This window comes from Canis lupus, chromosome 27 (assembly GCF_003254725.2).
Source record: "Canis lupus dingo isolate Sandy chromosome 27, ASM325472v2, whole genome shotgun sequence".
In the NCBI taxonomy this organism is placed as follows: domain Eukaryota; kingdom Metazoa; phylum Chordata; class Mammalia; order Carnivora; family Canidae; genus Canis; species Canis lupus.
Window position 1 is genome coordinate 38350851 of NC_064269.1, and position 25739 is coordinate 38376589.

General features: G+C 47.8%; 2 protein-coding genes across 8 annotated transcripts; one reads left to right on the forward strand and one right to left on the reverse strand.

Moving 5' to 3' along the window:
• Positions 1 to 5: 5 nt before the first annotated feature.
• Positions 6 to 15565, reverse strand: LRRC23 (leucine rich repeat containing 23). Of its 4 annotated transcripts, none has more exons than XM_049102446.1 (8): positions 6127 to 6338; positions 5479 to 5622; positions 5276 to 5385; positions 4626 to 4879; positions 3921 to 4051; positions 3127 to 3263; positions 862 to 1096; positions 6 to 226 (listed from the first exon to the last, which is right to left on the reverse strand). In XM_049102446.1, exons 2-8 carry the CDS (start codon positions 5599 to 5601, stop codon positions 218 to 220), a joined length of 999 nt encoding a protein of 332 aa, XP_048958403.1. In that variant the 5' UTR covers positions 5602 to 5622; positions 6127 to 6338; the 3' UTR covers positions 6 to 217. The 4 variants fall into 4 exon arrangements, with proteins under 4 accessions (XP_048958403.1, XP_048958402.1, XP_025327731.1 ...); XM_049102445.1 differs by lacking the exon at positions 6127 to 6338 and adding an exon at positions 6350 to 6486 and having other exon boundaries at positions 7 to 226; positions 802 to 1096; XM_025471946.3 differs by having other exon boundaries at positions 7 to 226; positions 802 to 1096; positions 6127 to 6336.
• SPSB2 (splA/ryanodine receptor domain and SOCS box containing 2) lies at positions 15468 to 25644 on the forward strand. 4 transcript variants are annotated; one of them, XM_025471956.3, is made up of 3 exons: positions 15468 to 15604; positions 23536 to 24282; positions 25258 to 25644. In XM_025471956.3, the coding sequence occupies exons 2-3, from the start codon at positions 23619 to 23621 to the stop codon at positions 25383 to 25385; spliced, it is 792 nt and encodes a 263-aa protein (XP_025327741.1). In that variant the 5' UTR covers positions 15468 to 15604; positions 23536 to 23618; the 3' UTR covers positions 25386 to 25644. The 4 variants fall into 4 exon arrangements, with proteins under 4 accessions (XP_025327741.1, XP_025327742.1, XP_025327740.1 ...); XM_025471957.2 differs by lacking the exon at positions 15468 to 15604 and adding an exon at positions 22633 to 22656; XM_025471955.3 differs by lacking the exon at positions 15468 to 15604 and adding an exon at positions 23124 to 23281.
• Positions 25645 to 25739: the final 95 nt, after the last annotated feature.

The window sequence follows — 25739 nt, forward strand, 5'->3', positions numbered from 1 at the left end:
CCCCCGCCCCCCCCCCACCCCACACACGCACCCCCAGGTTCCAGGCGGGGCTCGGGCCCACCCCGAGGCTGCCCAGGTGCCCATCACAGAGCCTGGACGGCAGGCGGGGATGAGTTCCCAGAGCTGAGGCAGGAGAAGGTGGGCTCTGTCTCAGAATGAGGGGTGTGAAGGTAGCAGCACGGCTACCTGGGAGACCTCTCGGGTCCTGGGGCCGGTGTCAGATCTCCTGGAGGAAGACAGCAGAAGTAAACCCCGGGCCATGCCTCATTCCCCTTGCGTCTGTGACCAGGTCCAGAGTGCCCAGCCACCACGCTTCCTTGGCTCATCTCCTCAGTCTCTTTCTGCCTCATCCTACCCTTCTTTCCCTACCCCCCTTGTTTCCTGTCATTTTTAGCTTCAGATTTTTAGCGCGAGATCTTCTTCCCCTGCCTCCTCTCCTCCACCCAGCTTCTATCCTCCACCACCACCTCCACCCTCCTTCCCCTACCCCCACCATGCCCCAGACCTGTCCTTTCTGGCTGATCTACAGATGTGTCAGATGTGGCTATCCGCCCCACACGGGCCTCTTCCTTCCTTTCCCTCTCCTAATGTATTCTCCTAAGCCTTTCCTCACCCCTTTCCAGGCCCCTCTGGTCATCTCTACTCACCCTGAGACACACACCCTCCACCAGACTCCTAAGTCTGTCTTTCCAGGGGTTCTCCTTGCTATATCCCTTCCTCAGCCACCTCCTCAGCGAGCAACTTCTCTTGCCCTGACAGACCCTTGGCCTCCTCCTCCTGCCTCTCCATCGGCTTCCTTACTATCCTGGGAGGCGGGAAGAGCTACATAGATGTCTGCTCCAGTTCTGAGTCGTGCTCAACCTCAGCCTCCTGCTCCTGGGTCTCCTTCAACCTCTGACGGATCTCATCAGCATCGGCCCGCTCCTCCTCTTCATAGAAATCTTTATCCAGGCGTTCGAGGTGTGCTATCTGCACCAGGGCCTCCTGGCGGTAGTCAGCCTCATCTGTACATGGGTTGTCCAATAGCACCAGGGCTCGCAGCTTGGGCAGGTCCCGAAGCTTGGCCAGCTCCTCCAGGTGGGTCACCATGTTGCCCCTGCCAGTGTGGTCAGGAGGGATTTACCCCGGGAGCATAATGGGTTTGGGGGCCCCTCCACTGCCGGGAATAGGGCCTCTGGGGGACTCTCCCACTGGGTTCCAGTTTCCCTAGAAACTGCTAGGCATAGCCAGATAGCATGACAGAGCCAGGGCTGTCCGACCTTCCTCCACTCCTGCCTCTCCCCTTCCAGGAAGCTGTGAGAGCCACAGTGTGTTCTGTAACACGCCAGTGTGCTGATCATAGTTCTCCTTCTGCAGCCACAAAGCTGGGTCACAGCCCTGTCTTGTAGTTGGAGGGATGGGGAATCTCCCTCCCAGGGTCAGACTTATTCTCTGTCAGTCGTATCTAAGTCGTATCAAAGGTTAGAAAGGAGGCCCCAGGCCAGTGGAGCAGGAACTAGATCTAAGCTCAGAAAGGTGGGTGCTGTGTTGGTGCTCCCCTCAGAAAGGAGCCTAGGGTTAGGGATGGTCTGAGGCCTCCTGGCCTGAGGAACAAGCTTCATCTAATGTGCCTCATTGTGCAGTATGTTTCTTTTCATGTTCTTGCCTCATGCCTTTATGAAATCAGATTTTTTTTTAAGGTTTTATTTATTTATGAGAGAGAGAGAGAGGCGCAGAGACACAGGCAGAGGGAGAAGCAGGCTCCACGCAGGAAGCCTGACATGGGACTCGATCCCAGGTCTCCAGGATCAGGCCCTGGGCTGAAGGCGGCGCTAAACCGCTGAGCCACCTGGGCTGCCTATGAAATCAGGTTTAATCGTTTCCGCCTTAACCTCAATAGAGGTGACTAAACCTCATGAAGAGTTTATCACCGGAGCGCTCTGTGCACTCTGTGCTGGACTGTCCTGTGCTTTGCAGGGCGGGGGGCTTAGTATCTTTGGCCCCAGAGGCATTTCCCAGTCATTGAGATACCTCTTTCCCACTACCCTTACTTCCAAACAACCCCAGTTAGCAGCCACTGAAGGCTGGGGCAGGGTGGGGAGGGGTCTCTTATCTCTATCTGGACCATCAATAAGAAAAGAGCACTCCCCCAACCCTACCCAACCAGAATGGCAGAACTAATTAGCAAAAGATCGCTCTAAGAACCATGGCAAGAACTGGGAGCTTCAAGGTGTAACCGTCTCTCCCTACTTGGAGGTTATCTTTCCATTGCCAGCTTTGAGAATTTGACTAAGCAGGCAATTTCCTGACATCTTACTTAAAGAAACATGCATAAAATCCTCCATCAGATGAAGAAAATCCCCCAGATCAATCCTCAGTGGCTTTCTATCTAAAGATTTTCTCTCAAATACTCGTCTCTCCTCAAATAGGAGCACATCTTGTGTTTTATATCAGTAAGGGAGCCATCTTCTCAGGAGAAGAGAGGCAGGAAATGGGAAGGAGAAATAGGGGTCCAGGAGATGTATTAGGGCAGTGGAAATTTACATGGAATAGGACCAAGAAAAGAGAATTGGAGCCAGACTGCAAGTCCCTTGAGAATGAGGACCATCTCTGGCATATAGCGTGTTCTCAATAACTGTGGGTTGATTGAATAGAGAATCAGAGAGGGATGCCTGGGTGGTTCAGTGGTTGAGTGTCTGCCTTTGGCTCAAGTCATGATCTGAGTCTTGGAATCGAGTCCTGCGTCAGGCTTCCTCCAGGGAGTCTACTTCTCCGTCTGCCTTATGTCTATTCCTCTCTCTGTGTGTCCCTCATGAATAAATAAATAAAATCTTTAAAAAGAAAATTATAGCAGAGAACTTCTCTAGTCTGGAGAAGGAAACAGCCATCCAAGTCTAAGAGGCACAGAGAAACCCCCCTCAAAGTCTATCTCTTACGAATAAATAAATAAAATCCTAAAAAAAAAAAAAATCAGGGATCCCAGGCTATACACAGTCAGGAAAGGAGGGGTAAATATCAGGTTGGAGAATGAGGTGAGAATCTAGGAGTGGACTAGGATTGGGGGTTTGGAACCAGGGAAGAACACGAGGTCAAGAGCTTCTCCTGGTCCAGGGCAGGAACAAGGTGGGACCTGGAAGGGGTGCCTACCTCAGGTTGAGATACTGCAGTGATGCCATTTCCTTGGAGAAGCCACTCAGAGTTTCAATCTGGTTGTCTCGAAGATGCAAGGTAGTGAGATTGCTTAGGTTCTCCAAACCCTCCACCTTCTTCAGCATGTTCTGGGCCTAGCCCCCAGGATACAGTCCATGGATTGGGAAAAGGTGGTAGGGACAGGGAAGAGAAGTCAAAGATGCAGGAAACTTAAGAGTGGAGATGGAAGGGTGAAGGAGGGGAGTGAAGATGGGTAGAGATGGGTGTAAACAGTAAAGAAGCCTAGGAGAAGCTGCTGGTCCAGAGAAAGGCAGCAGTAACCCCCTGCTGCTCATCCCATCAAAGCCACCTCTGATTCAGGAGGAGATGCTTCAAACCACCCGGATGCCCAAGAACCCTCACTGCTCCACTGAGGAGGAATGCCTTCAGCACCATCCTAGAATGAAGAAGCTCACAAGTCAAAAAGACTTAACATTTCAGTGGCTCCCTTGGCTTGATATCTGTACCTGGGTTATGGCAAATTATGCTACAACCTGTGTCAAAACAAATTGTCTCTATTCTCATGTATTATGCATTAGCAGCCCTGCTAGGTAGTAAGGATCTTGTCTGTTTTAATTTTGCATCCCTACAGCATCTGGCACCAAGTGAGTGCTCAATAAATGATAATGATAAATGAACCAAATGATCGTGATGATGATGGTGTTAGTAGAGCCTACTAGAAGCCAGGCATCCTGGCCCCCAGAACACCACCCTTTTCCCTACACCAACCACCCTCTAACCCAGCGAGCTACCAGGTAGAGGTTCTTCAGCTTAGGAAGATTGATTCCCAGAGTGCTCTCCAGCTGGTTCCCCCGAAGCTCCAGTGTGTGCAGGCTGAGCAGCTTCTGGGGGTCCAGACCTGTCACCCTGCGGATGCGGTTCCCTAAGGAGCAGGAGAGTGTTAAGAACTCAGAGGACCGCTTCAAATGTTCAGCAGCAGAGCCTGAATGTTGGGAGCCTCTGCATCATCCTCTCCCTCCCATATGAGGTGGCTATGAGGAGGGACAGCTCCAGACTTAACACCTCTGGGGCCCTGGGGCACTCCTTCTCCTCCCTCAAATCTTGGCTCAGATGTCAGCTTTTCAATGACCCTTGTCCTAACCAACCTGTTTGCAGTTGCTACCTGTGCCTATCTCTAGTCCCTTTATCCTAATCTATTTTCCACCACACATATCTCCTCTTAACATACTCTATAGATTTACTTAGTTATTACGTTTACTGATAGTTGTCTGTCTCCCCCTGACTAGAATGGAAGCTGTATGAGACTAGGGATTTTGTTTGTTCACTGCTACATCTCCAGCACATAGAAATGTCATAATGGAGCATAAGGACTGTCTGAATGAATGGATGGATGGATGGAAATTGCTGTGTGGCACAGCCAAAGACCACACTGCCCACTTCTGTTGGCCCCAAGCTAGGAAGGAGAGAACCTTGTGTAGCCCAACTTAAGGACCTACCTTTGAGATCCAGGCTGCCCAGACGAGGGTGAGAGATGCCCTCAGTGTCAGTGATCTGGTTATGGGCAAAACTGGCAACCTGCAGGTAGGGCAGTTCATTCAGCTGGGCACTCCGCAGATTGTTGCCATCAGCCTTGAGCCAGAGCAGGTGGGTAAGGTAATTGAGTGGCGACAAGTCTGTCAGGTGGTTCTCAGAAACATCCACATAGCGCAGATGGATGTAGGAACGCAACAAGTAGATGTCTGTCAGGTCCCTAAGAGATGAAGGAGGCCAGAGTTAGGGTTAAGTACCCAGTAAGGAGCAGAGGTGCTAAAGCAGAGGACAATGTGGAGATGGAGAAGAATGGGTGACTGATGGGAGTGGTGAGGGAGGAGGAGAGAAGATAGGTGGGTTCTTAACAGTGATCAGGGGCATATGTCTGCAAAGAGCCGAGAACTGACATTCTGATGGACAATTGAAGGAGTCCAGTAGGAATTCCCCAGGCTAGCTCTAATGTGGGGAGTCACAGGGCTCTGGAAAAGCAAATTCTATCCTTCCCTTCCACTGGCCAGAGTAAGAGAGATCCAAACTCCCAGCAGCAACACCCAGGAATGAGGGTGAGAAAGGAGATTGGGCCCTACGACGGCAGCCTGGTCCTCCATAAGCGCACCTCTCTTTAACCTCCAGCTTGACATAAGCATGAGCCAGTCCATTGCCTGTCTTACAGAGCAAAGAAAGCCCTTCCTTCAACATGTCCTCTGTGAGTGGCGTGGGCATCCACTGCAAGAGGAAGTGGAATCAGGCATCCCCTTCCAGCCCAACCCCATCCCTTAGCCTTAGGACCCCACCAATTCCAGGATTTCATGCTCTCACTTCCTCTGAGTACTCCTCTCCCTCCTTCTTGTAGTCCTCCCACTCCTCTGTTTCCTTCTCATCATCTTCCTTTTCCAGATCATCCTGATCTGGCTCGAAATCTTCCAGGTCTTCATCTGACATCTTTCTTCTCTGCTGACGACTCTGGAGTAACAGATCAAGCTCAGTGCCCCTCCCAAGAAAGAATGTCTGTCTCCTCGGCTCTCTGATCCCTTGCCTCCATTGACGGGATACCCTTCCCATCCATCATCCCTGACCTCCTCCCAACTGCGTTTCTCTCCTTATCCCTGCGAACACCTCATTTTGACTCCCAGCCTCCACTTCTGATGTCCCACCAAGGACTTCTGTCCCTTCAGTACGCCTTTCCAGGCCTTTCCAGCCCTCCAGCGGGGCTCCAACTGTCTCATTGTAGCTCCGCCTCCCTGCTTCTTGGCCTTCTCCTCCCCAGTTCTTCCCACCTCCTCCTTAAGCCACGTTCCCCTACCAACCTCCTACAACCCTCTCCTCCTTTCTATTCCTAACTCATGCTCCATTCATTTCTTTTTTACTTTCCCACCCTAACTAGCCCCATTTCCCTGTCCCCTCTGGGGCACCAGACTGACGCAGTCTCCAACCCTCCCACCCAATCCTTCGCAGAGGGGCGCAGACCCTGGCTCTGCTCCGCTAAAGGTGAGGTTCCGGAGAGGGTCTTGGCTCTGACTGGGAAAGGTTGTTTTGGAAGAGGGGAAACGCTCAAGGAGGCGTTGTGTACTGCTGTTATGGCAACGAGGGGGCGGGACACTTGGCTACTTCTTTGGGGCAACCGCTGAGAGGAGGGCCTCGAGGGGCCCGCGACAAACTGAACGGAAAATCCGCCCCAGAGCAAGCGGACCTTTAGTCGCCCGGTAAAGAGGCCAAATTCCCAATCCGATTACAAGCGTTAATTGGCAGGTAGCAGGAAGCAGTGGGTGGGGCTTGGAACTGAGAAGTGGGAGGGGAGATGGGTGGGGCTATGCGAAGTCACTCCAGACGTTAAAGGGACCGCACATCCTCAAAACAAAAGTATTGTGAATTCCAAAGAAATATGCTCTGAAGCTAAAGGGGGAAGAGGAGCAAGAAATCCCAAGGTACGTGGTCTGGTTTCTACTCCCACCCCAGCCTTGCACTCAGTTGATCTTTGGAAGGTGGCTTGGTGGAGTGGAAGGAGCCCAGGCCAATGTACCTTAAGACCTGGGTTGAAGTCTTGGCAGATCTGCAGTTCACTAGCAGCTTACCTAAGACTACTTTCTCATCTGTAAAATAGGCTTAGCTACACCAACTGAGGGGTATGAGTGCGAGCGTAATCTATGCTAGTACATTGTAGATTGCTAAACCCAATCTACAATGGGTTGGGTTGTAGATTGCTTCTCACTTTTCCTCATAACTTGGACTAGTTTGATACAAACTTCTTGGGGGTGCTAATAAGAGAGAAAATCCAACAAGTGCCCAATGAAAAACTCTTCATCCAACGTTGTTATATAGACAACAAGACCTGATAGAGCCATGCCCAGGCACTCAGGTCTGTGTGACTTGTTGAAAGAGATGAGAAAAAAGTTAAGATTCAACAAATATTTCCAGAGCATTTGTGTCAGATACTGTATGAGATGCTTTCACAAGTGATTTAATTTTTACATCAATCCTGTGAGATAAATACTTGAAAGAAGAGGAAACTAAAGCTCAGGGCAGTTAATATTTATGACACAATTCCTGCCGGGAGAAAGGAAGACAGTACCAATCTTTTTTAAAAAATATTTTATTTATTTATTCATGAGAGACACAGAGAGAGAGAGAGAGAGAGGCAGAGACACAGGCAGAGGGAGAAGCAGGCTCCACGCAGGGAGCCTGATGTGGGACTTGATCTGGGGTCTCCAGGATCACACCCTGGGCTGAAGGCGGCGCTAAACTGCTGAGCCACCAGGGCTGCCCCAAGACAGTACCAATCTTATGGAATCTAATATAAATAAAACAATTAGGCAACAAGGTAAGAAATCATATGATTGTTAAATTGTGTGTTACAGATATTATAAAACACGCAAAGTGATCTAATGGAAGATGTGGTGGGCTGGAAATCAGGACATGTTATCTCCTGCCCTGTCCAGCTTGGATAATACAGACAAATCTGTTTGAGGGACGCCTGGGTGGCCCAGTTGGTTAAGCGTCTGTCTTCTGCTCAGGTCGTGATCTTGGGGTCTTGGGATCGAGCCCACAGCAGGGACCCTGCCTCTCCATCTCCCCTGCCTGCCTGCTCCCCATGCTGTGCTCTCTCTCTGTGTGTCAAATAAATAAATAAAATATTTTTTTAAAAATCTATTCACTTGATATCATGGAACTAGTAGGGGCTGTAAAGTCAGACACACCAGGTTCAAAACCCACTCTACCATTTAATAGCTATGTGTTCCTCAGCAGGTTATATGATTTTACTGAGGTTTAATTTTCACATTTGTGAAATGGGGATAAACATGTCCACTTCCAGAAGAATTCTTAGAAGGTTAAAAGAGACAATAGGGGGAAACCGCCTTATACTTAGTTGACCCTCCTCAGCCAGGATCTCCCTGCCCTCCCCACTTCCCGCCTGTTTCCTCAGTCCTGGGATTGTTCTGTGGAGTAAGACAGTAAACATGAAAACACTCGAGAAGGTTAGAAATGCCGGTGCCAATAAATGATACCATATTACTGGAGTGGGAAAGGAAGAGTCCATGTGGTTTGATGTAGCCAAAGGGAAAGGATGTGGTTTTTCACTGGCCCAGAAGAAAGAAGAAGACCTATTAGGTGGGAACAAAAAGCCATGACAGAAAGATTGGGGAAGTATCACTGAGCATACTTTTATTAAGCACTTTCTCTGTACCAGGCTGTAAGTACTGGGCACTCAAAGACAGTAAAACAGTTCTCGTCATCTAGAGCCTTACAAGCCACTGACTGGGTTAAGTAAACGAGTAATTCAATATAATGAGACAGATGTTATAATAATGATACCTGACACTTACAAAGCTTTTACTGAGTGCCGGGGGATAATTTTATAGTACATGTATCTAGATAATATCATATGTTCAGGGCAGAGATTCCAGACAGAGGAAGCACTTTTCATAAGGCCTAGCGGAGAAAGAGCCCAACTGGTACCTGTGCAAAGAAAGTAGGTAGTTCTACTGGATGGAACAGTAGATATGCTTACAGGGATGAGGCAGGAGCTGCAAACAGAGCTGATCACACTAAGGCTTTTATCCAAAAACTGTGAGGAACCACTAGAGGTTTTATTTTGTGTTTCATTGACGAGGATTGAATCTACACTGTGTAATGACAGCTAGATGCCTACATCCTCTTTGATGACATCCTTTCCTCTAGAATGGTCTAGGTAGAATTTCCTGGAATTATAAAAGTAATATTGAATTAAACTTAATATGCAAATACTAGAGAAGTGTATATAGTGTACAAGCCCATGAACTCCATCCAGCATCACTATCATTTATGAATAAAGATATGGATTTTTTTTAAAGACAAAAATGCTATCAATCATACACACTGTTCAACAGGATTATTTTCATTTAATAATATGTCTTGGACATCTTTCATATCATTGATCATATATCTACCTCTTTCTTTTTGATAGTTGCCTATTATATGGACATATGGTCATTTTTAACTATTCCCTATTGCTGGATATTAACTTTATTATTTTTTTTAAGATTTATTTATTTATTCATGATAGACATAGAGAGAGAAAGAGAGAGAGAGGCAGAGACACAGGATGAGGGAGAAGCAGGCTCCATGACGGGAGCCCGTCGTGGGACTCGATGATCCCGGGACTCCAGGATCGCGCCCTGGGCCAAAGGCAGGCGCCAAACCGCTGTGCCACCCAGGGATCCCCTGGATATTAACTTTAAAAAATTGTCAACATTGGGGCACCTGGCTGGCTCAGTGAGTAGAACATGAGACTCCTGATCTTTGGGTTGTGAACTTGAACCCCATGTTGGGGGTAGAGTTTCCTTTGAAAAAATGCTTTTTCAAGTTGTTTTTCATGTTACTGTGAATCATTAATTTTTTAATTGATGTTTAGGAGCTCTTTATGATTTGGAGACTGTGGCAGAAACTGCCAGTTGCTTACCTATTATTCAGTCTACCCTTCTTCCTTACTAACTGAACTGTTTTTAAGCAGCATTATTTTATTTTTTAAAAAAAGATCTTCTGGGACACCTGTGTGGCTCAGCGGTTTGGCACCTGCCTTTGGCCCAGGGCATGGTCTTGGAGTCTCGGGATCGAGTCCCACGTCTTCTGGGGGGCTCAGTGGTTTGTGATCCCGGGTACCCAGGATCGAGTCCCACATTGGGGTCCCCACAGGGAGCCTGCTTCTCTCTGCCTAAGTCTCTGTCTGTCTCTCTCTCTCTGTGTCTCTCATAAATAAATAAAATCTTTAAAAATACAGTAAAATGAAATGTAGAATGCAGTGGCTTTTAGTATATTCAGAGTTGTGCAACCATTACCACAATTTTAGAACCTTTTTGTTACCCCAAAAAGGAACCCGATGTCCCTTAGCCATCATGTTCCTCCCCTCTCCCCACTCACCTCTGCCCTGGTAACCATTAATTTATGTCCTGTCTCTATAGATTTGTCTATTTTGTGTATTTTATATAAATGAAATCCTATAACATGTGGTCCTACGTGACTACCTTCTTTCACCTTAGCATTGTATTTTCTTTTTTTTTAAAAGAATTTATTTATTTAGTCATGAGAGACACAGAGACATAGGAAGAGAGAGGAGAAGCAGGCTCCATGCAGAGAGTCTGATGAGGACTCAAACCCAGGACTCCAGGATCACGCCCTGAGCCAAAGGCAGACGCCCAACCACTGAGCCACCCAGGTGTCCTAGCATCGTTTTCTTTCTTTCTTTTCTTTCTTTTCTTTCTTTCTTTCTTTCTTTCTTTCTTTCTTCTTTCTTTCTTTCTTCTTTCTTTCTTTCTTCTTTCTTCTTTCTTTCTTTCTTTCTTTCTTTCTTTCTTTCTTTCTTTCTTTCTTTCTTTCTTTCTTTCTTTCTTCTTTCTTTCTTTTTTTCTTTCTTTCTCTTCTTTCTTTCTCTTTCTTTCTCTCTCTCTTTCTTCTTCTTTCTTTCTTTCTTTCTTTCTTTCTTTCTTTCTTTCTTTCTTTCTTTCTTTCTTTCTTTCCATCTTCTCTTTCTAAAGATTTATTTACTTATTCATGAGAGACACACAGAGAGAGAGAGAGAGAGGCAGAGACACAGGCAGAGGGAGAAGCAGGGTCCATGAAGGGAACCGGATGCGGGACTCTATCCCGAGTCTCCAGGATCATGCCCTGGGCTGAAGGGGGCGCTAAACCGCTGAGCTACCCGGGTTGCCCAGCATCATATATTCAAGGTTCCTCCATGTTGTAGTATCTACCAGTATTTCATCCCTTTTGAGAGCTGAGCAATGTTCCATTGTATGATTTATACCACATTTTATTTTTTCATTCATCAATTGATGGATATTTGGGTTGTTTCCATTTCTTGGCTATTATGAGTAATGCTGTTATGAACATTCATATACAAATTTTTGTGTGGCCATATGTTTTAATTTCTCTTGCTTACATACCCAATTAATATCAATACAAAAATAATACTTTTAGTATCAAAATATTGAATTCTGTGCTATAATGAATAGATTCCAAAGGAGGACATAATTCTTTGCCACAGAGATTTCATTCTGAAATATTTACAGTATCAAAATATTCATTCAGTCAACTATATGTTGAGCATTTGCTATGTACTAAGCATTTTGCTAAGAGCCTAATGTTATATGCAAATCCTCAGAAGGAAACTATTTCATTTGAACAATCTATTACAGGAGTGCCTGGCTGACTCAGTTGGTAGAGCATGTGACTCTTGATCTTGGAGTTGTGAATTCAAGCCCCATGTTAGGTGTAGAGATTACTTAAAAATAAAAAATAAAAAAGTTTCAAAAAAGTGAAAAATCTATTACAAATACAACCTGACCTCAGGCATTTCAACTTAGTTTATTGGCAATTTTTTCCTTACAGGTAGAACTGTAAGGAGTGGAATTGCTGGGTCATATGGTAACACTATATTTAACTTTTTAAGGAACTGCCACATTGTTTTCCAAAGTGGCTGCACCATTTAACATTTCCACCAACAGTGTTTGAGGGTTCTAATTTTGCCACATCCTGGTCAACATTTATTATTATCTGTGTTTTTGATTCTAACCATCCTAGCGGCTGTGTTGTGGTATTTTCTTGTGGTTTTGATTTTCATTTCTCTGATGGCTAAAAATATTGAGCATTTTTTTATGTGTTTATCACCCATTTGTATATCTTCTTTGGAGAACTGTCTATTCAGACTGTTTATTTTTTAACTGGGGTTTTCAGTCTTCTCATTATTAAGCTAACAGAACTTTTATATTACTGGGGGCAGCATTGTACCCAGCTAAAAAAATATTTCTCAGCCTGCATTGCTGATAGGTCAATGATATTATTAGTGAAAGTCACTGGATGAAACTTCTAGAAAGTCCCTTTTTCCTCTCCCTTTCTCTTACTGTCTAAAACAGGATGTGGTGGCTGCCATTCTAGCAACTACATGGGACCGTAAGATGATGGCAAGAACATAAGCCACATGCTAAAATGCTAGAACAAATATAGAGAGCAGCATATGAAATATAAACTATCACGAAGCTCTTATACTAACCCTGAACTGCCTCTGGAGACTTAATTTTATAAAAGAGAAAATAGGTTAAGCCACTGGGTTTGGGGGATCTATGTTGTAGCCAGATGCAATTCTTACCTGATTATAACCAATTATCTCAAAACGTAGTAGCTTGAAACAACATTCATTATCTCAGTTTCTCTGATCAGGAATCCAAGAGTGGCTTAGCTGGGCTGCATCCAACTGTTGGCTAGGGCTGCAATCATCTGAAGGCTTGACCGAGGCTGAAAGATTTGCCTCCAAGGTTCATCCATGATAGGACAGCTGGCAAGATAGTTCCTTGCCATATGGCTTCTCTATAGGGCCACCTGACTGTCTTCACAATATCACAGCTGGCCTCCCCCAGAGCAAGGGATCCAAGAGAGAAAGAGGCCAAGATGAAAGCCACTATGCCTTTTATGACAGTCTCCAAAGTCACATACCACTACTTCCACTTTATTCTGTTCTTTAGGAGCTAGAGCCACCCAGGTGCTCTATACCTTATTATTTCTAATAATAAAATAGATAGCCTGTCTATTTAATAGAGAGAAGTGGAGGATTCGATAAAGTTTAAGATGGTGGGTCACCTGGGTGGCTCAGTGGTTGAGTCTGCCTTTGGATTGAATCATGATCCTGGAGTCCTAGGATCGAGTCTCCCATTAGGCTCCCCAGAGGGAGCCTGCTCCTCCCTTTGCCTGTGTCTCTGCCATACTGTGTCTCTTGTGAATAAATAAGTAAAATCTTGAAAGAAAAAGAAAGAAAGAGAGAAAGAAGAGAGAAAGAATAGAGAGAAAGAGAGAGAGAAGAGAGAAAGAGAGAGAAGAAGAGGATGAAGAAAAGGAAAAGACAGAGAGAAGAGAAGAGGTGAAAGAGAGAGAGAAAGAGAGAAAGAGAGAAAGAGAGAAAGAAAGAAAGGAAAGAAAGAAAAAGAAAGAAAGAAAAGAAAGAAAGAAAGAAAGAAAGAAAGAAAGAAAGAAAGAAAGAAGAAAGAAAGAAAGAAAGAAAGAAAGGGAGGGAGGGAGGGAGGGAGGGAGGGAGGAAGGAAGGGAGGAAGGAAGGAAGAGAGATCTATTTGGAGGTAGAATGGATTACTCTCTTTACTGGGAGGCCAGTGAGGAAAAGTGTCATTGAGGGAGAAAAAAATGACAAGGATGACCCCATGGGTTTCTGGTTTGAACATCTGAATGGTGATACAGAAGAAAAGCAGAGTTAGGGGGAAAGATACAGGATTTGGTTTTGGCTATGTTAAGTTTGAGATGTCTGTGAGTCACCTAAAGGGAGAAGTAGGAGGTTAGCTAGATAAGCCTGGCACTGAGAAAAGAGTTCTTGGTTGAAAATAGAAATTTGGAATTCAGTGTAATATGCAATGATATGCTGAAGCTGGGTCATATAGGCTTGTAAGAACTGATACTTTTTCATGAATTCTGTAAGCCAGGTGTTAAAGGCAGTCATTATTTTTTAAAAAATTGCATACATATGATTTAACTAAATTGTGTTTTATATATTTTTAAAATTTTTTTAGGGCTGCCTGGGTGGCTCAGCTGGTCAGTTAGACGTCTGCCTTTGGCTCAGGTCATGAGAATGTGTGTGTGTGGTGGGGGGGGGGCCTGCTTTTCCCTCTGCCTGCTGCTCCCCATGCTTGTGCTCACTCTCTCTCTCAAAAACGATTTTAAGTAATCTCCACACCCAACGTAGGCCTCAAACTCACGACTCAGAGATCAAGAGTCGCACACTCTACTTACTGACCGAGCCGGTCAAGCACCCCTAAATAAATTACATATTTTATTTATATATATTTTAAGAATAAGAAGTATTTACAAGTCATCACTTTCCAATTATTTCTACTATATTTTTATAGTAGCTTGCCATAACAAAACACTGAGTATTTTAACAAGAAAATTTAATTTTCTCATAGTTCTGGAGGCAAGAAGTCTTAGGGCAACGTGTCAGTAAGTAGGTTTGGTTTCTTCTGAGGCCCTTCTTGCAGATGACTGCCTTATTGTGTCCTCACACAGTCTTCTCTGTGCACTGCACTTTTGTGTCCAAATTTCCTCTTCTCAAACTGACACCAGTCAGATTTGGGCCTACCTGACGGCCTCATTTTAACTTAATCATCACTTTAAAGGGCCTATTTCCAAATACACCACATTCTGAGGTACTGGGAGTTAAAGCTTCAAAATATGGACCAGAAGAGGGCAAATTCCACACCTAACAATGTTGCTATTATCTATGTTCTTAAAGTTATTTACCTCTTGAAATCAGTCATGGGGGGAGTATTTAGCATTTCAGTAAATGCTCCAAATTAGGGCTTTTTGTTCTCCCCGCCATGCCGCCATGCCCGGTGTCATTTAGTAGCACATCACAACTAGGAAGGTGTTAGTCTCGAGTATAATTTGAATCTGAAAAGGAAGAAATACACACACACACACACACACACACAGGAGTGTGTATATGTAGATGGTGTACAGTGCATAACCTACATATAGCTTATGTAGCTTACATATAGCTTATATATATATATATATTTTTTTTTTAATTTATTGATTCAGGAGAGATCCAGAGAGAGAGAGGCAGAGAAAGAGGCAGAGGAAGGAGGCTCCCTGCAGGGAGCCTGATGCAGCACTCTACCCCTGGACCCTGGGAACATGACCAGAGCCAAAGGCAGACACTCAACCAGTGAGCCACCCAGGTGTCCCTCGATGTTCTTTTAAGAAGTAATCGGGGACATCCTCCCATCGGTTTGGATTTACCCACAGGGATAAAACGTCCTTCCCTCCTCCCTACACTTTGAGAATCATTGAGGAGGAATGAACCAAGCACAAGCCAGTGCTATACCCCATTAAGATTCACTAGAAGGGGCATCTGGGTGGCTCGGTGGTTGAGCAGCTGCCTTTGGCTCAGGTCGAAATCCCTCGGTCCTAGGATTAGGATGGGGTCCTAAGTCGGGCTCCCTGCAGGGAGTCTATTCTTCCCTCTGCCTAGGTCTCTGCCTCTCTCTCTCATGAATGAATAAATGTTAAAAAAAAAAAAAAAAAGAGAGACGGAGGGGGGGTTCACTAGAAGTAGAGGCCCTGAAGGATATAAAGGTGGAAGAAAAACTAGAAAAACTCGAGTCAGTATTTTTAAAATTAGCAAGGATAAACAAAAGCGTATTAGACTTGGCAAGCAAGATATCTGATGACTAATCTAGGTGAGGTTTGCGGAGCTAAAGCGTTTATGATCATCATAATAGGTGTGCGCTCCTTTACCCTAGCGTTTCTAGTAGAACCGGGGTGTCTCCTACTTCCGGCCTCCCCGCTCCAAGGTGCACAGAGCTTCACTCCCTCAGGGTGGGCAGGCCTCTACACTGGTCGGGGAGGCCAGGGGGCGGAGCGAGGAACTGCGAGGTGGAACCACAGGGCGCCTCTGACTGTAGAGACCCAGCAGGTGAGCCTGGAGCCCGAACCTGGCCGACGGCCCCGGCCCTTCCACGCCTCTCTGGAGCCCTGAACCAGAGCCCCCGTCCGCCGCCCGCTTCAGGGGCCGTCGCCTCCGAGCGCCGGTTCTCAGCTTCGGGCTCGGGCTTCCGCCCCGGGGCCTTTGTTCCGGCGCAGAACGTTCCAGACGCGCCGGAAGGCGGATGGCGGGGGCGGGGCTGCCACCGCGGCGGTCGGCCACGGGTGCGGCCGCTGGGGGGCGCGCGAGCCCCGGCTCAGGCCGCCCGCCCACGTGACCGCGGCGGGCCAGGAGGCCGCCCCCGCCCGCCCCGCCCGCCCGCCCGCCGCCAGCTCCGCCGCGGTTACGAAACGAGCGCCCGGGGCGGCGGCGCGGGGAGCCGCGCGTCGCCCAGGCCGACGGATTTTCCGTCGCCATTTCGTCGCCGCCCTTGTGTTTTGCGAGCGGCTCCCCTCTTTAAGTCCTGATGCTGCCATCCGGCAGCCCCGTAGTCTGGGGCGGGTCGTGTCGCCTCCCCAGGCCGCGGGCTACGAATCTGTAAAAATGGGGATCTCCTGGCGCGGAGATGTCAGGTCTCCTGGGATGCGGCGGAGTTTCATCGTAGGCGCCGGCGTGAGCCCGTTAAACAGGGCCGGAGGCTGCGAGCCAGCGTTGGGTTCCGCGCGGGCGTCCGACCGCGGGCCAGACCGTGTTCTCCGGGGCTCCAGTTCTCGCGGTTCCTCCGTCCGACGGGGCGGACCGCAGTGCTCGTATTCCGGTTTTAAAACTAGGTTCTAGCGTTCAGATGCCTCTTTTGTACCACGCACGCCCCGTGTGAAGCACCACGGCCGTCTGTCCGCCCCAGCGTGGCACGTTAATACGACCCCAAGAAATCCTCTCGAGTGGTCAAGAGCCCACGAATTTGGGAGCCAGGTCATCAAGCTCTCCCCCAACTGCTAGTGACAGCGAAGTACAGGTGATGATAAGCCTTTAATGAAGACTGAAAGAGCACTGAACTTACTGGTGGGAAAAAGGAGTCAGGTATATGAGCTTAATGACGGCAGTACCTGGCAAGGCAAGGAAAAAGAAACTCAAGTCAGAGTTCAAGCCTCCTGCCAGAGAAGACAGCTTCAGGTGGAAGAATTTCAAACATAGCCAAGGAGAACAGGGAGTAAAACTCACCCAGAGCTACTAAAAACAATTATTGGCCAAATAGCTATCTTCTGTAATAGAATGAGGCTGGTATCTTGGGGTTGGGGGGGGGGGGGGCGCAGGGGACAAGGCCCAACTGCTTTTATTTTTATTTATTTATTTTAAAAAATTTTTTTCTTTGATTTTTTTATTTATTTATGATAGGCACACAGTGAGAGAGAGAGAGGCAGAGACACAGGCAGAGGGAGAAGCAGGCTCCATGCACCGGGAGCCCGACGTGGGATTCGATCCAGGGTCGCGCCCTGGGCCAAAGGCAGGCGCCAAACCGCTGCGCCACCCAGGGATCCCCCCCAACTGCTTTTATATTTCCAAACTAGAAACACAGGCCCTGGATTGAAAACAATTAATGACCTTGTGACCACCGTTCTGTCCCTCTTTCATGGCGGCAGTGTAGCCCTGTATGTAATAAAGCCAGACATGTTCTACAGTGATACAAATGCCAGTGCCCTAAAAAACAAAAAAGATCTGCTTGTACTCCAGCAATTAAATGTAAAGTGCTAGATGACTGCAGCGCTTTCCACAATTGGGATTTATAGTTCTACATTCTAGAAATCCAGTAGGACCTTATAGAGAAAGGCTTTGGCTTTAGTGTTGAGCATAGACTACAGTACCATCTGAGGGGCCACACTGTATGAACGTGCTCCAAAAGACGTAAAAGGCTACCTCTCCCCAATATCACCCTTGTCCTTCACTTTGCTGACCTAGGCAGGATTTGCTGTTTCAAAGCCACATCTATGGGAATGAGTGAGATTCCTCTCTGACTCCCAGAGCCATGAGTGCTGACCCTAATCTAAATGTGATAATGAGGGGTGCCTGGGTGGCTCAGTCAATCAAGCATCTGTCTTTGGCTCTGGTCATGATCCCAGGGTCCTGGTATAGAGCTCTCTGTTGGGTTCCCTGCTCAGCAGGGATCAGAGAGCCTGCTTCTCCCTCTCCCTCTCTGCTTCTTCCTCCCTCTGCTTCTCCCTCTCCTTTTCCCTCTGCCTGCCATTCTGGCTGCTTATACTCTGTGTCACATAGATAAAATTGTTAAAAATAAGTAAATGTGGTAATGTGTTGGAAGAGTTGGACAATCTTCAGTATTGCCAGTTACATCACTTATATTAAACAGTCATGGCAACAATCAAGCTTAAAACAGCCCATGCATGTTAAGAAGAATGTGTTTAGGATTTTAAGGGGTTTCTATTAACCAAGAAATGAAACACACTGTTCAAGTGGCCTAGCAAGTGAATCATGTTAGCTTTGTGAAAGAAATTGAAGCTGGAAGCCACAGAGAAACACTAATAAAAAGAATGAGGAACTGATAAAATCATCCCAGAAGATAAAGATATGATAAACAGGAAGGGAAACCCAGATCACTTCTTCATAAATATGTTAAAATTGCTGCAAAAATGGTGAAATACCTGAATGATTTCATTCCTTTTTTTTTTTTTTTTTTCAAAGTAGGAGCCTCATCTAACATGGAGCTGGACTTGATGAGATGCCGTGGAGTTCCATCTTAGGTGCATCTAACGTGAACTAGTTAAATAGGGCAGAAGGTTGCCAGCCACAGTTCCGTGCAAGTGTCAGATGGGAGACCAGACTTTGTTCTCTTTGGCTCTCACAACCCTGAGATCAAGACCTGAGGCTGAAATCAGGAGTTGGGAATGCTTACCCCACTGAGCCACACAGGTGTCACTGAATGATTTAACTTCAGAATAAAATCTCTCTGTGGAAGAAACCAGAAAATTAAATGTGGTTCACACTATGTCCTTATAACTCAGCAATTCTGTATATAAGTTATACACCCAACAAAAGTGAGTGCCTAGGTCCACTAAAAGACTTGTATAATACTGTACATAGTAGCTTTCTTTAGAACAGTTTGAAAACAACTCAGATGGCCAGCAACAGTAGAATAAATTGCAGTATGTCCATACAATGGAGTAATATAAAACAATGAAAATAATGAGCTACCATTTCATGCAACAAGATTAGAGGACTTACAGTCATAATGGTGAGAAAAATAAGTCAGGCACAAAAGAATATATGCTTTATGGTATCATATGAAATTGAACAGGCAAAGCTAATCTATACTGACAGAAGTTAAATAGGAGTTTACCTTTAAGGATGTAGTGTCAGGGAAAGGGCAAGAAGAAGCCTCTGGAATGCTAGAAACATTCTTGATCTTTTTGGTGATGGTCACACAGCACACGTAAAGATGCATTGAACAATTTAAGATTCATTTACTTTGTATTTGCTACAGCTCAATACAAAGTAACAAGATAAAACCACTTGTAACATTATGTAATATTTGAGCTGTTATCAACAAATGTTTGAGCAGTTCAAGATTCAGTGGTAACAACTGGTGAATACCATGTTTAAAACAACCAGCAGGGGATTCCTGGGTGGCTCAGCGGTTTGGCGCCTGCCTTTGGCCCCGGGGCGTGATCCTGTCAACCCAGGATCCAGTCTCACGTTGGGCTCCCTGCATGGGGCCTGCTTCTCCCTCTGCCTGTGTCTCTGCCTCCCTCTCTCTCTCTCTCTCTCTCATGAATAAATAAATAAAATCTTAAAAAAAAAAAAAAACCACCAGCAGCTGAGCAGGTGCAGTTCTCAACCTTGAACTAGAGTCGGCCGTGTTTGAGGCTTGCTCTTTGTCCCCGAAGCCTTCATCCACCCGGTTATCATACAGCTCCTGCACTAATATTCATCATAGGCCACTGCCCACAGTCATGATGTCATTTTTGTAGTCACACTGGCAAGAACACCCACATTGGGTAGATGATGGGTATTCAGGTTCACATCTTTTTGATATATTTTCTTGTCTTCAATTAAAATGATACAATTTTATTCATACATCATTGTATGATATTGCCTATACTATATTTTATAAATACAATATATAACATTTTATAAATACTAAATGTAAAACTAACATATGCTATGTCTAATAGATGGGATAAATAAGGGATTTTCAAGGGTAACTTTGACGGTAAGACATTGTTGTCCTCTCATCTCTCCCAGCTCTCTATCCCCACAAAATGTGAAGCTTGTAGCCTAGTGCCTGACTTACAGAAACTGCCAGTTTAGCGCCTTCTGCCTAGACTCCCACCTCCCACAATCCACATGTGCTCTTCCCACCAAAGTTGCCAATGACCGAAAGATCTCCTTTAATCACACTTGAGTTTTCTGTTCAGTGTCTCCTCCTTAACCCTCTTACTCTACACGCTCTCTCTGGGACCTCTCACTGATTCTCATAGTTCAGCTTCTTTTTTCTTTTAATTTTTATTTATTTATGATAGTCACAGAGAGAGAGAGAGAGGCAGAGACACAGGCAGAGGGAGAAGCAGGCTCCATGCAGGGAGCCCGACGTGGGATTTGATCCCGGGTCTCCAGGATCGCGCCTTGGGCCAAAGGCAGGCGCCAAACCGTTGCGCCACCCAGGGATCCCTCTCTTTTCTTTTCTTTTCTTTTCTTTTCTTTTCTTTTCTTTTCTTTTCTTTTCTTTTCTTCTCTTTTCTTTTCTTTTTTCTTTTCTTTTCTTTTCTTTTCTCTTTTTTCTTTTCTTTCCTTCCTTCCTTCCTTTCTTTCTCTTTCTTTCTTTCTTTCTTTCTTTCTTTCTTTCTTTCTTTCTTTCTTTTCTTTCTTTTTTTCTAGATTTTATGTATTTGAGTGAGATAGCAGGAGCAGGAGGGAGGAAGAGGGAGAAGCAGGATCCCTACTGAGCAGGAAGCCTGATTGGGGGGGCGGGGAACTCCAGGACTCAGGATTCAATCCCAGGACCCTGGAATCATGGCCTGAGCCAAAGGCAAATGCATAACCGGCTGAGCCCCTCAGGTGGCCTCATAGCTCAGCTTCTGACTAAAGAATGTCGAACCTCCCAAATTTATACCTCCAGCACAGGCCTCTTACTACTGCTCCAGCGCTGCAATTTTCATATGCATTCTGGATGGTTCCATCTGGTTGTTGCTCAGGCACCTCAAAAACATGTCCTAAAGTGAACTCACCATCCCTCCCTCACTCCTCTGGCCTGTTCCAATTGTTTGGTACTACCTTCCAACAATTTTCCAGGCTAAACCTCCCTTTCTCTCACCTCTGCATCTAATCAGCCCACGAATCTTGCAGTTTCATCAGTGTTTTCTTGAATTCTTTTCTTCCTTATTTCTACTGCCTTATTTCAGGTTCTTGACACTTGTCACCCAGGCTGCTATAACCGGTCTCTTCTAGTTCTCTTTCCCTTGAAACTTCCTCTATATTTTTGTGCCAGGATGGCTTTTCTAAATTTTTTAAAAGTAATCTTTACACCCAACATGGAGCTCAAACCCATGACCCTGAGATCAAGTGTTGCATGCTCTATCAACTGACCAACCGGGCACCCCCAGGGTGGTTTTTCTAAAATGAGTATCTGACTATGCTTCTCTCTTGCTCCCTTCCTATGTATCTCCCCATGACTGGCCTGTCCTGCGGAGGACATTTGCATTCCTTAACTTGGCCAACAAGGCCACTGTCATCTAGCACTGACTTCTCTACGCTTGTCTCTCATGCTTCCTTCTAGCTCCAGGAAATCTGAAGTCTTCAAACATCCTCAAATCCATCTATTGCTTCTTTTTTTTTTTTTTTTAAGATTCATTTGAGAGAGAGAGAGCATGCACAAGCAAGACAGAGGCCAACAAGGGGCTCTATTCTAGGAGGATCATGACCAGAACCAAAGTCAGATGTGTAACCAACTGAGCCACCCAGGCGCTCCTGCTTCTGGCTTTTGGCCGACCCCTCTGTCTCAAATGTCTTCTCTATGCAGCAGCCCTGTAGAACACCCATCCTACAGAGCTACCTCTCCAGGTCAATTCCTCGTCATTCTTTGAGATTGAGCCCAGTGTTACCTCCTCCAGGACACTTGCTTAACTGCACTTGATTCTTGGTTAGAAGTCCCATTCCTTTGACTCCCATAATACTTTTATATCTCCACAATTTCATCTATTACATGATAAAAAAATTTTTTATAAATGTCCTGTTAACCTCCTTGGGGATTCACTGTTATACCTTCAGTGGCTTAACACAAATGGTTAAATTTGAACCAGAACTGCTTTGAGTTCACATGTAACCTCACTGAATGTCCTAGGCAGCAGATACCAACAGGATCTCCATTTTACAGAGGAAGAAACAGGCACTGAGGAAGTTAAGTAATTTGCTCAAGGGCAAGTGCATATTGGCCTTCAGGAATGCACACCAAGTTAGCCTGGCTCTACATTTGCCATCCTTCATCACTATATTACATTGCCTTTCTACAAGAGTGGACACTTAGTAAATTTTAACAATAGTTTTGCTTAGTGATTGCATCCTAGGTATCATACTTTGTGCTAAGTGCTTTACCTCAATTATTTCAACTCCACAACAATCCTGTGAGGTTAAGTACCATCATTATTCCCATTTTACATAAGAGGAAACAACTTTGGGGCACCTGGGTGGCTCAGTGGGTTGAGTATCTGACTCTTTGATTTCAGCTCAGGTCATGATCTCGGGATCCTGGGATGGAGCCCCTGTCCAGCTCTGTGCTCAGTGAGGAGTCGGCTTGAGATCCTCTCCCTCTGTCCCTTTCCCCCGTCTCATGAGTGAGAGCTCTCTCTCTCTCTCTCTCTCAAATAAAAACTTTAATGACAGAGGGAGAGAAAACAGGTTTAGAGAAGTTTGGTGACCTCTCCCCCAAGGTCATAGAGCTAGTTAGTGACATAGCTTCACTCACAACCAAAGTCTTAATCAGTATACTGCACCATATGAGACCGACAGCTCAGGAAGGCAGGGACGTCCAAGATGAAGACTAGAACAGCACGGAGACCTAGGACACCTACTTCTGAAAACAGAGTTCAGAACCTCGGGTATAGAACAGACCGACTCACAAGTGGGGCAGAAAGAGACCGGTCCAGAAACAGTGACCCAGAATCAAAGGGACATAGAAATAGATTTCTGTGCAATGAAAGCCCCTCCCTGAGGAATTGGTTGCCCAAGCAGCTCAAAGGTCTTGACGTCGGAGAACACACTTCCTGGGATCCCAAAGCACTGATAAATCAAAGAGCTCATTCTGAGCCCCGACCGCCTGGTGCAGACACCGCGGCCGCCAAGAAGGGTTAACCCCCCGGGGGCGGGGGGGGGGCGGCGGGGACCGAGGTTACCCATCAGGAAATGGGCTCAAGGGGGGCGTGCCCTCCACTGGAGCGAGGGTCCCGGGTGTTAACCGCCCACGAGGAGCCCCCGCGGGGGCGTGGCCACGGGGAGGGGCGCGACCTGGGGCGGCGACCAGAGGGTTAACCGCCCGCGTGGGCCGCCGGGGGCGGGGCCGGGCCGGGCCGGGGCGGGGCGAGGCCGGGGGAGGTGCTGGATGGAGGCGGAAGCCGCCGGCAGTCTGCGCCCAGGTCTGCGCCCCGCGCGGCTCGCGGCTCGCCTTACCTTCGGCCGAGTTCCCCCTGAGGGCTGGTGACCTCTGGGCCTGGGAAGCTGAGCGAGGTTCGAGGGCGGTGACGGGGCACGGGGTGGGCAAAAGGGACGGCCCGTGGAGGGATCCAGAGGGGCGAACTCGCGAGTCTCGAGAGAGCGGGACAGATGAGCGAGGGCAAGGTGATGGGCCTAGGACCTTTGGGGGAGCCAGGAGGGCGGGGAGGGATGGTGGGCAACCACGCGGCGAAAGCTGGGGTGCCAGGGCAAGGAGCTCCCGCCAGGATGCCGCACTTTAAACCCTCTTCTTTCCCAATTCCTCTCAGGTTAATCCCGAGCGGGAGCTGCTCAACTTTCAGAAGAGAGGGGCCCCAACAAGACTCGGGGATTCCTTCAACTCCTCACCTCCATGGGCCAGACGGCCCTGGCAGGGGGCAGCAGCAGCACCCCCACCCCACAGACCCTGTACCCTGACCTCTCTTGTCCTGAGGGCTTGGAGGAGCTGTTGTCTGCTCCCCCTCCTGATCTGGGAGCCCAACAGCGCCACGGCTGGAACCCCAAGGACTGCTCAGAGAACATCGAGGTCAAGGAAGGGGGGTTATGCTTTGAGCGGCGGCCGGTGGCCCAGAGCACTGATGGGGCCCGGGGTAAGAAGGGCTACTCGAGGGGCCTGCACGCCTGGGAGATCTGCTGGCCCCGGGAGCAGAGGGGTACCCACGCCGTGGTGGGCGTGGCCACGGCCCTCGCCCCGCTGCAGGCTGACCACTATGCGGCGCTGCTGGGCAGCAACAGCGAGTCGTGGGGCTGGGACATTGGGCGAGGGAAGCTGTACCATCAGAGCAAGGGGCCTGGGGCCCCTCAGTATCCAGCCAGACCTCACGGTGAGCAGCTGGAAGTGCCGGAGAGGCTGCTGGTGGTTCTGGACATGGAGGAGGGAACTCTGGGCTACGCTATTGGGGGAACCTACCTGGGGCCAGCCTTCCGCGGACTGAAGGGCAGGACCCTCTATCCGGCAGTAAGCGCTGTCTGGGGCCAGTGCCAGGTCCGCATCCGCTACCTGGGCGGAAGGAGAGGTGAGGCCTGGGGCAGGTGTGGGGAGAGTGTTCTGTTACTGATGGCCGTGGTTTGGGATGGAAGCTCGACGCCTTATAAGAGCAGAGGGAAATGGGCCTTCGTCTGACCTGCCTCTGACTTCTAGTCAGTGCAGGGCAGGGGAATGACAAAAGGTCCACACAGCTGTTACTTATCTTTATCGTCCCGGCAACAGTAGATATGAAAGCTAGGCTTGGGAAGGCCACTCACTAGTTAGTGGTGAGCCCACAGAACAGAGAGGCACTCCGGGGATTAGGACTTTATAGCAGGTGTTATCAGCTCCTGGTGCAAGAGATGTAAGGCATTAAATGGGGACTGGGCTAGGTGTGCGAAGAGGACTGGCAGTGCCAAGCACTCAGGGTGTGGACCAGATTCCCTGGGTTCTGACCGGTCTGTGCGCCCTTCCTTCCTCAGACCCCAGTAAGGGGACTTTGAGGCCCTGGGCACTTGGAAGGAAAGCAGTGAATGGCTCAGGGCCTTTGGGTGGGGCTATAGGGGTGGGACCTGCTTTAGGAAGGAGGGGGCCAGGGCTTGGGGCTGATGGAACCTCACGGCGCTCTGCAGCAGTCTTCAGCACAGGGTGGGTACCTCTCCACCCCTTACCCGTGGTCAGCTATTCTTGAGTGGGGGGAGGGCCATCCTTCCTTTGACTTCATCAGCCCCAGCCCCAAGGCTCTATGCAGTCAAAGCCTGGACCAGCTACACCACTGTCTGAGCGTCCTTGATCTATTGATTAGAGGGCCTTAGTGAGAGCTTCACCCGCAGCTGACCAGGGATGTGTGAAATCTGTGATGCCTCCCAAGAGCAGGTGCAGAACTTCGGGGTGCCTTAGATCTCCCTATCAACCAAGATGCAGGGCAGGAAAGCAGCAGGGAACCTGGGCAGGACAGTGTAGTTTGAGGAAGTGTGGCTGGTGGCTATACCCCTACTTACCTTCCCCTCCTTCTCTCTCCCAGCGGAGCCACACTCCCTTCTGCACCTGAGCCGCCTGTGTGTGCGCCACGCCCTGGGGGATACCCGGCTTGGCCAGGTATCTGCTCTCCCCTTGCCCCCTGCCATGAAGCGCTACCTGCTCTACCAGTGACTCCTATGATACCACAGATTGCGCTGGGGCCTTACTACCCATCCCCTGGGGGGTGGGGAGGCGGCACTGCTGGCCTAGACCAGCTACTACTTAAAGCCGGTGAGGCTGGGCCTCTACCCCAACCCAAGCTCTGGGGATCCAGCAGCCCCGAGCCACCCACAGGGGTGGCAGGGAGGGAGCTATTATTTGAGGCTATGGCCACCTGGTACGCAAGACATTTTTTCCAGTAAAAACAGTAAGAGACATGCTATTGCAGAAACCGGTTTGTGGTATTTTGTACGAGCGTTCTGTGGCTGTCTCAAGAAAGAAAAAGATGATATGGGCAAGTGTTGTGAAGAAGGACAAACCCCAGGG

Excerpts from the sequence above, each read along its gene's own strand:
- LRRC23 (XM_049102445.1), bottom strand. The coding sequence starts at position 5,601 with ATGTCAGATGAAGACCTGGAAGATTTCGAGCCAGATCAGGATGATCTG. Across the intron at positions 3,264-3,920 it reads AGCTGAAGAACCTCTACCTG|GCCCAGAACATGCTGAAGAA; the intron begins GTAGCTCGCTGG and ends CCTGGGGGCTAG. Across the intron at positions 1,097-3,126 it reads CTGCAGTATCTCAACCTGAG|GGGCAACATGGTGACCCACC; the intron begins GTAGGCACCCCT and ends CCACACTGGCAG.
- SPSB2 (XM_025471956.3), top strand. The coding sequence starts at position 23,619 with ATGGGCCAGACGGCCCTGGCAGGGGGCAGCAGCAGCACCCCCACCCCA. Across the intron at positions 24,283-25,257 it reads CTACCTGGGCGGAAGGAGAG|CGGAGCCACACTCCCTTCTG; the intron begins GTGAGGCCTGGG and ends TCTCTCTCCCAG.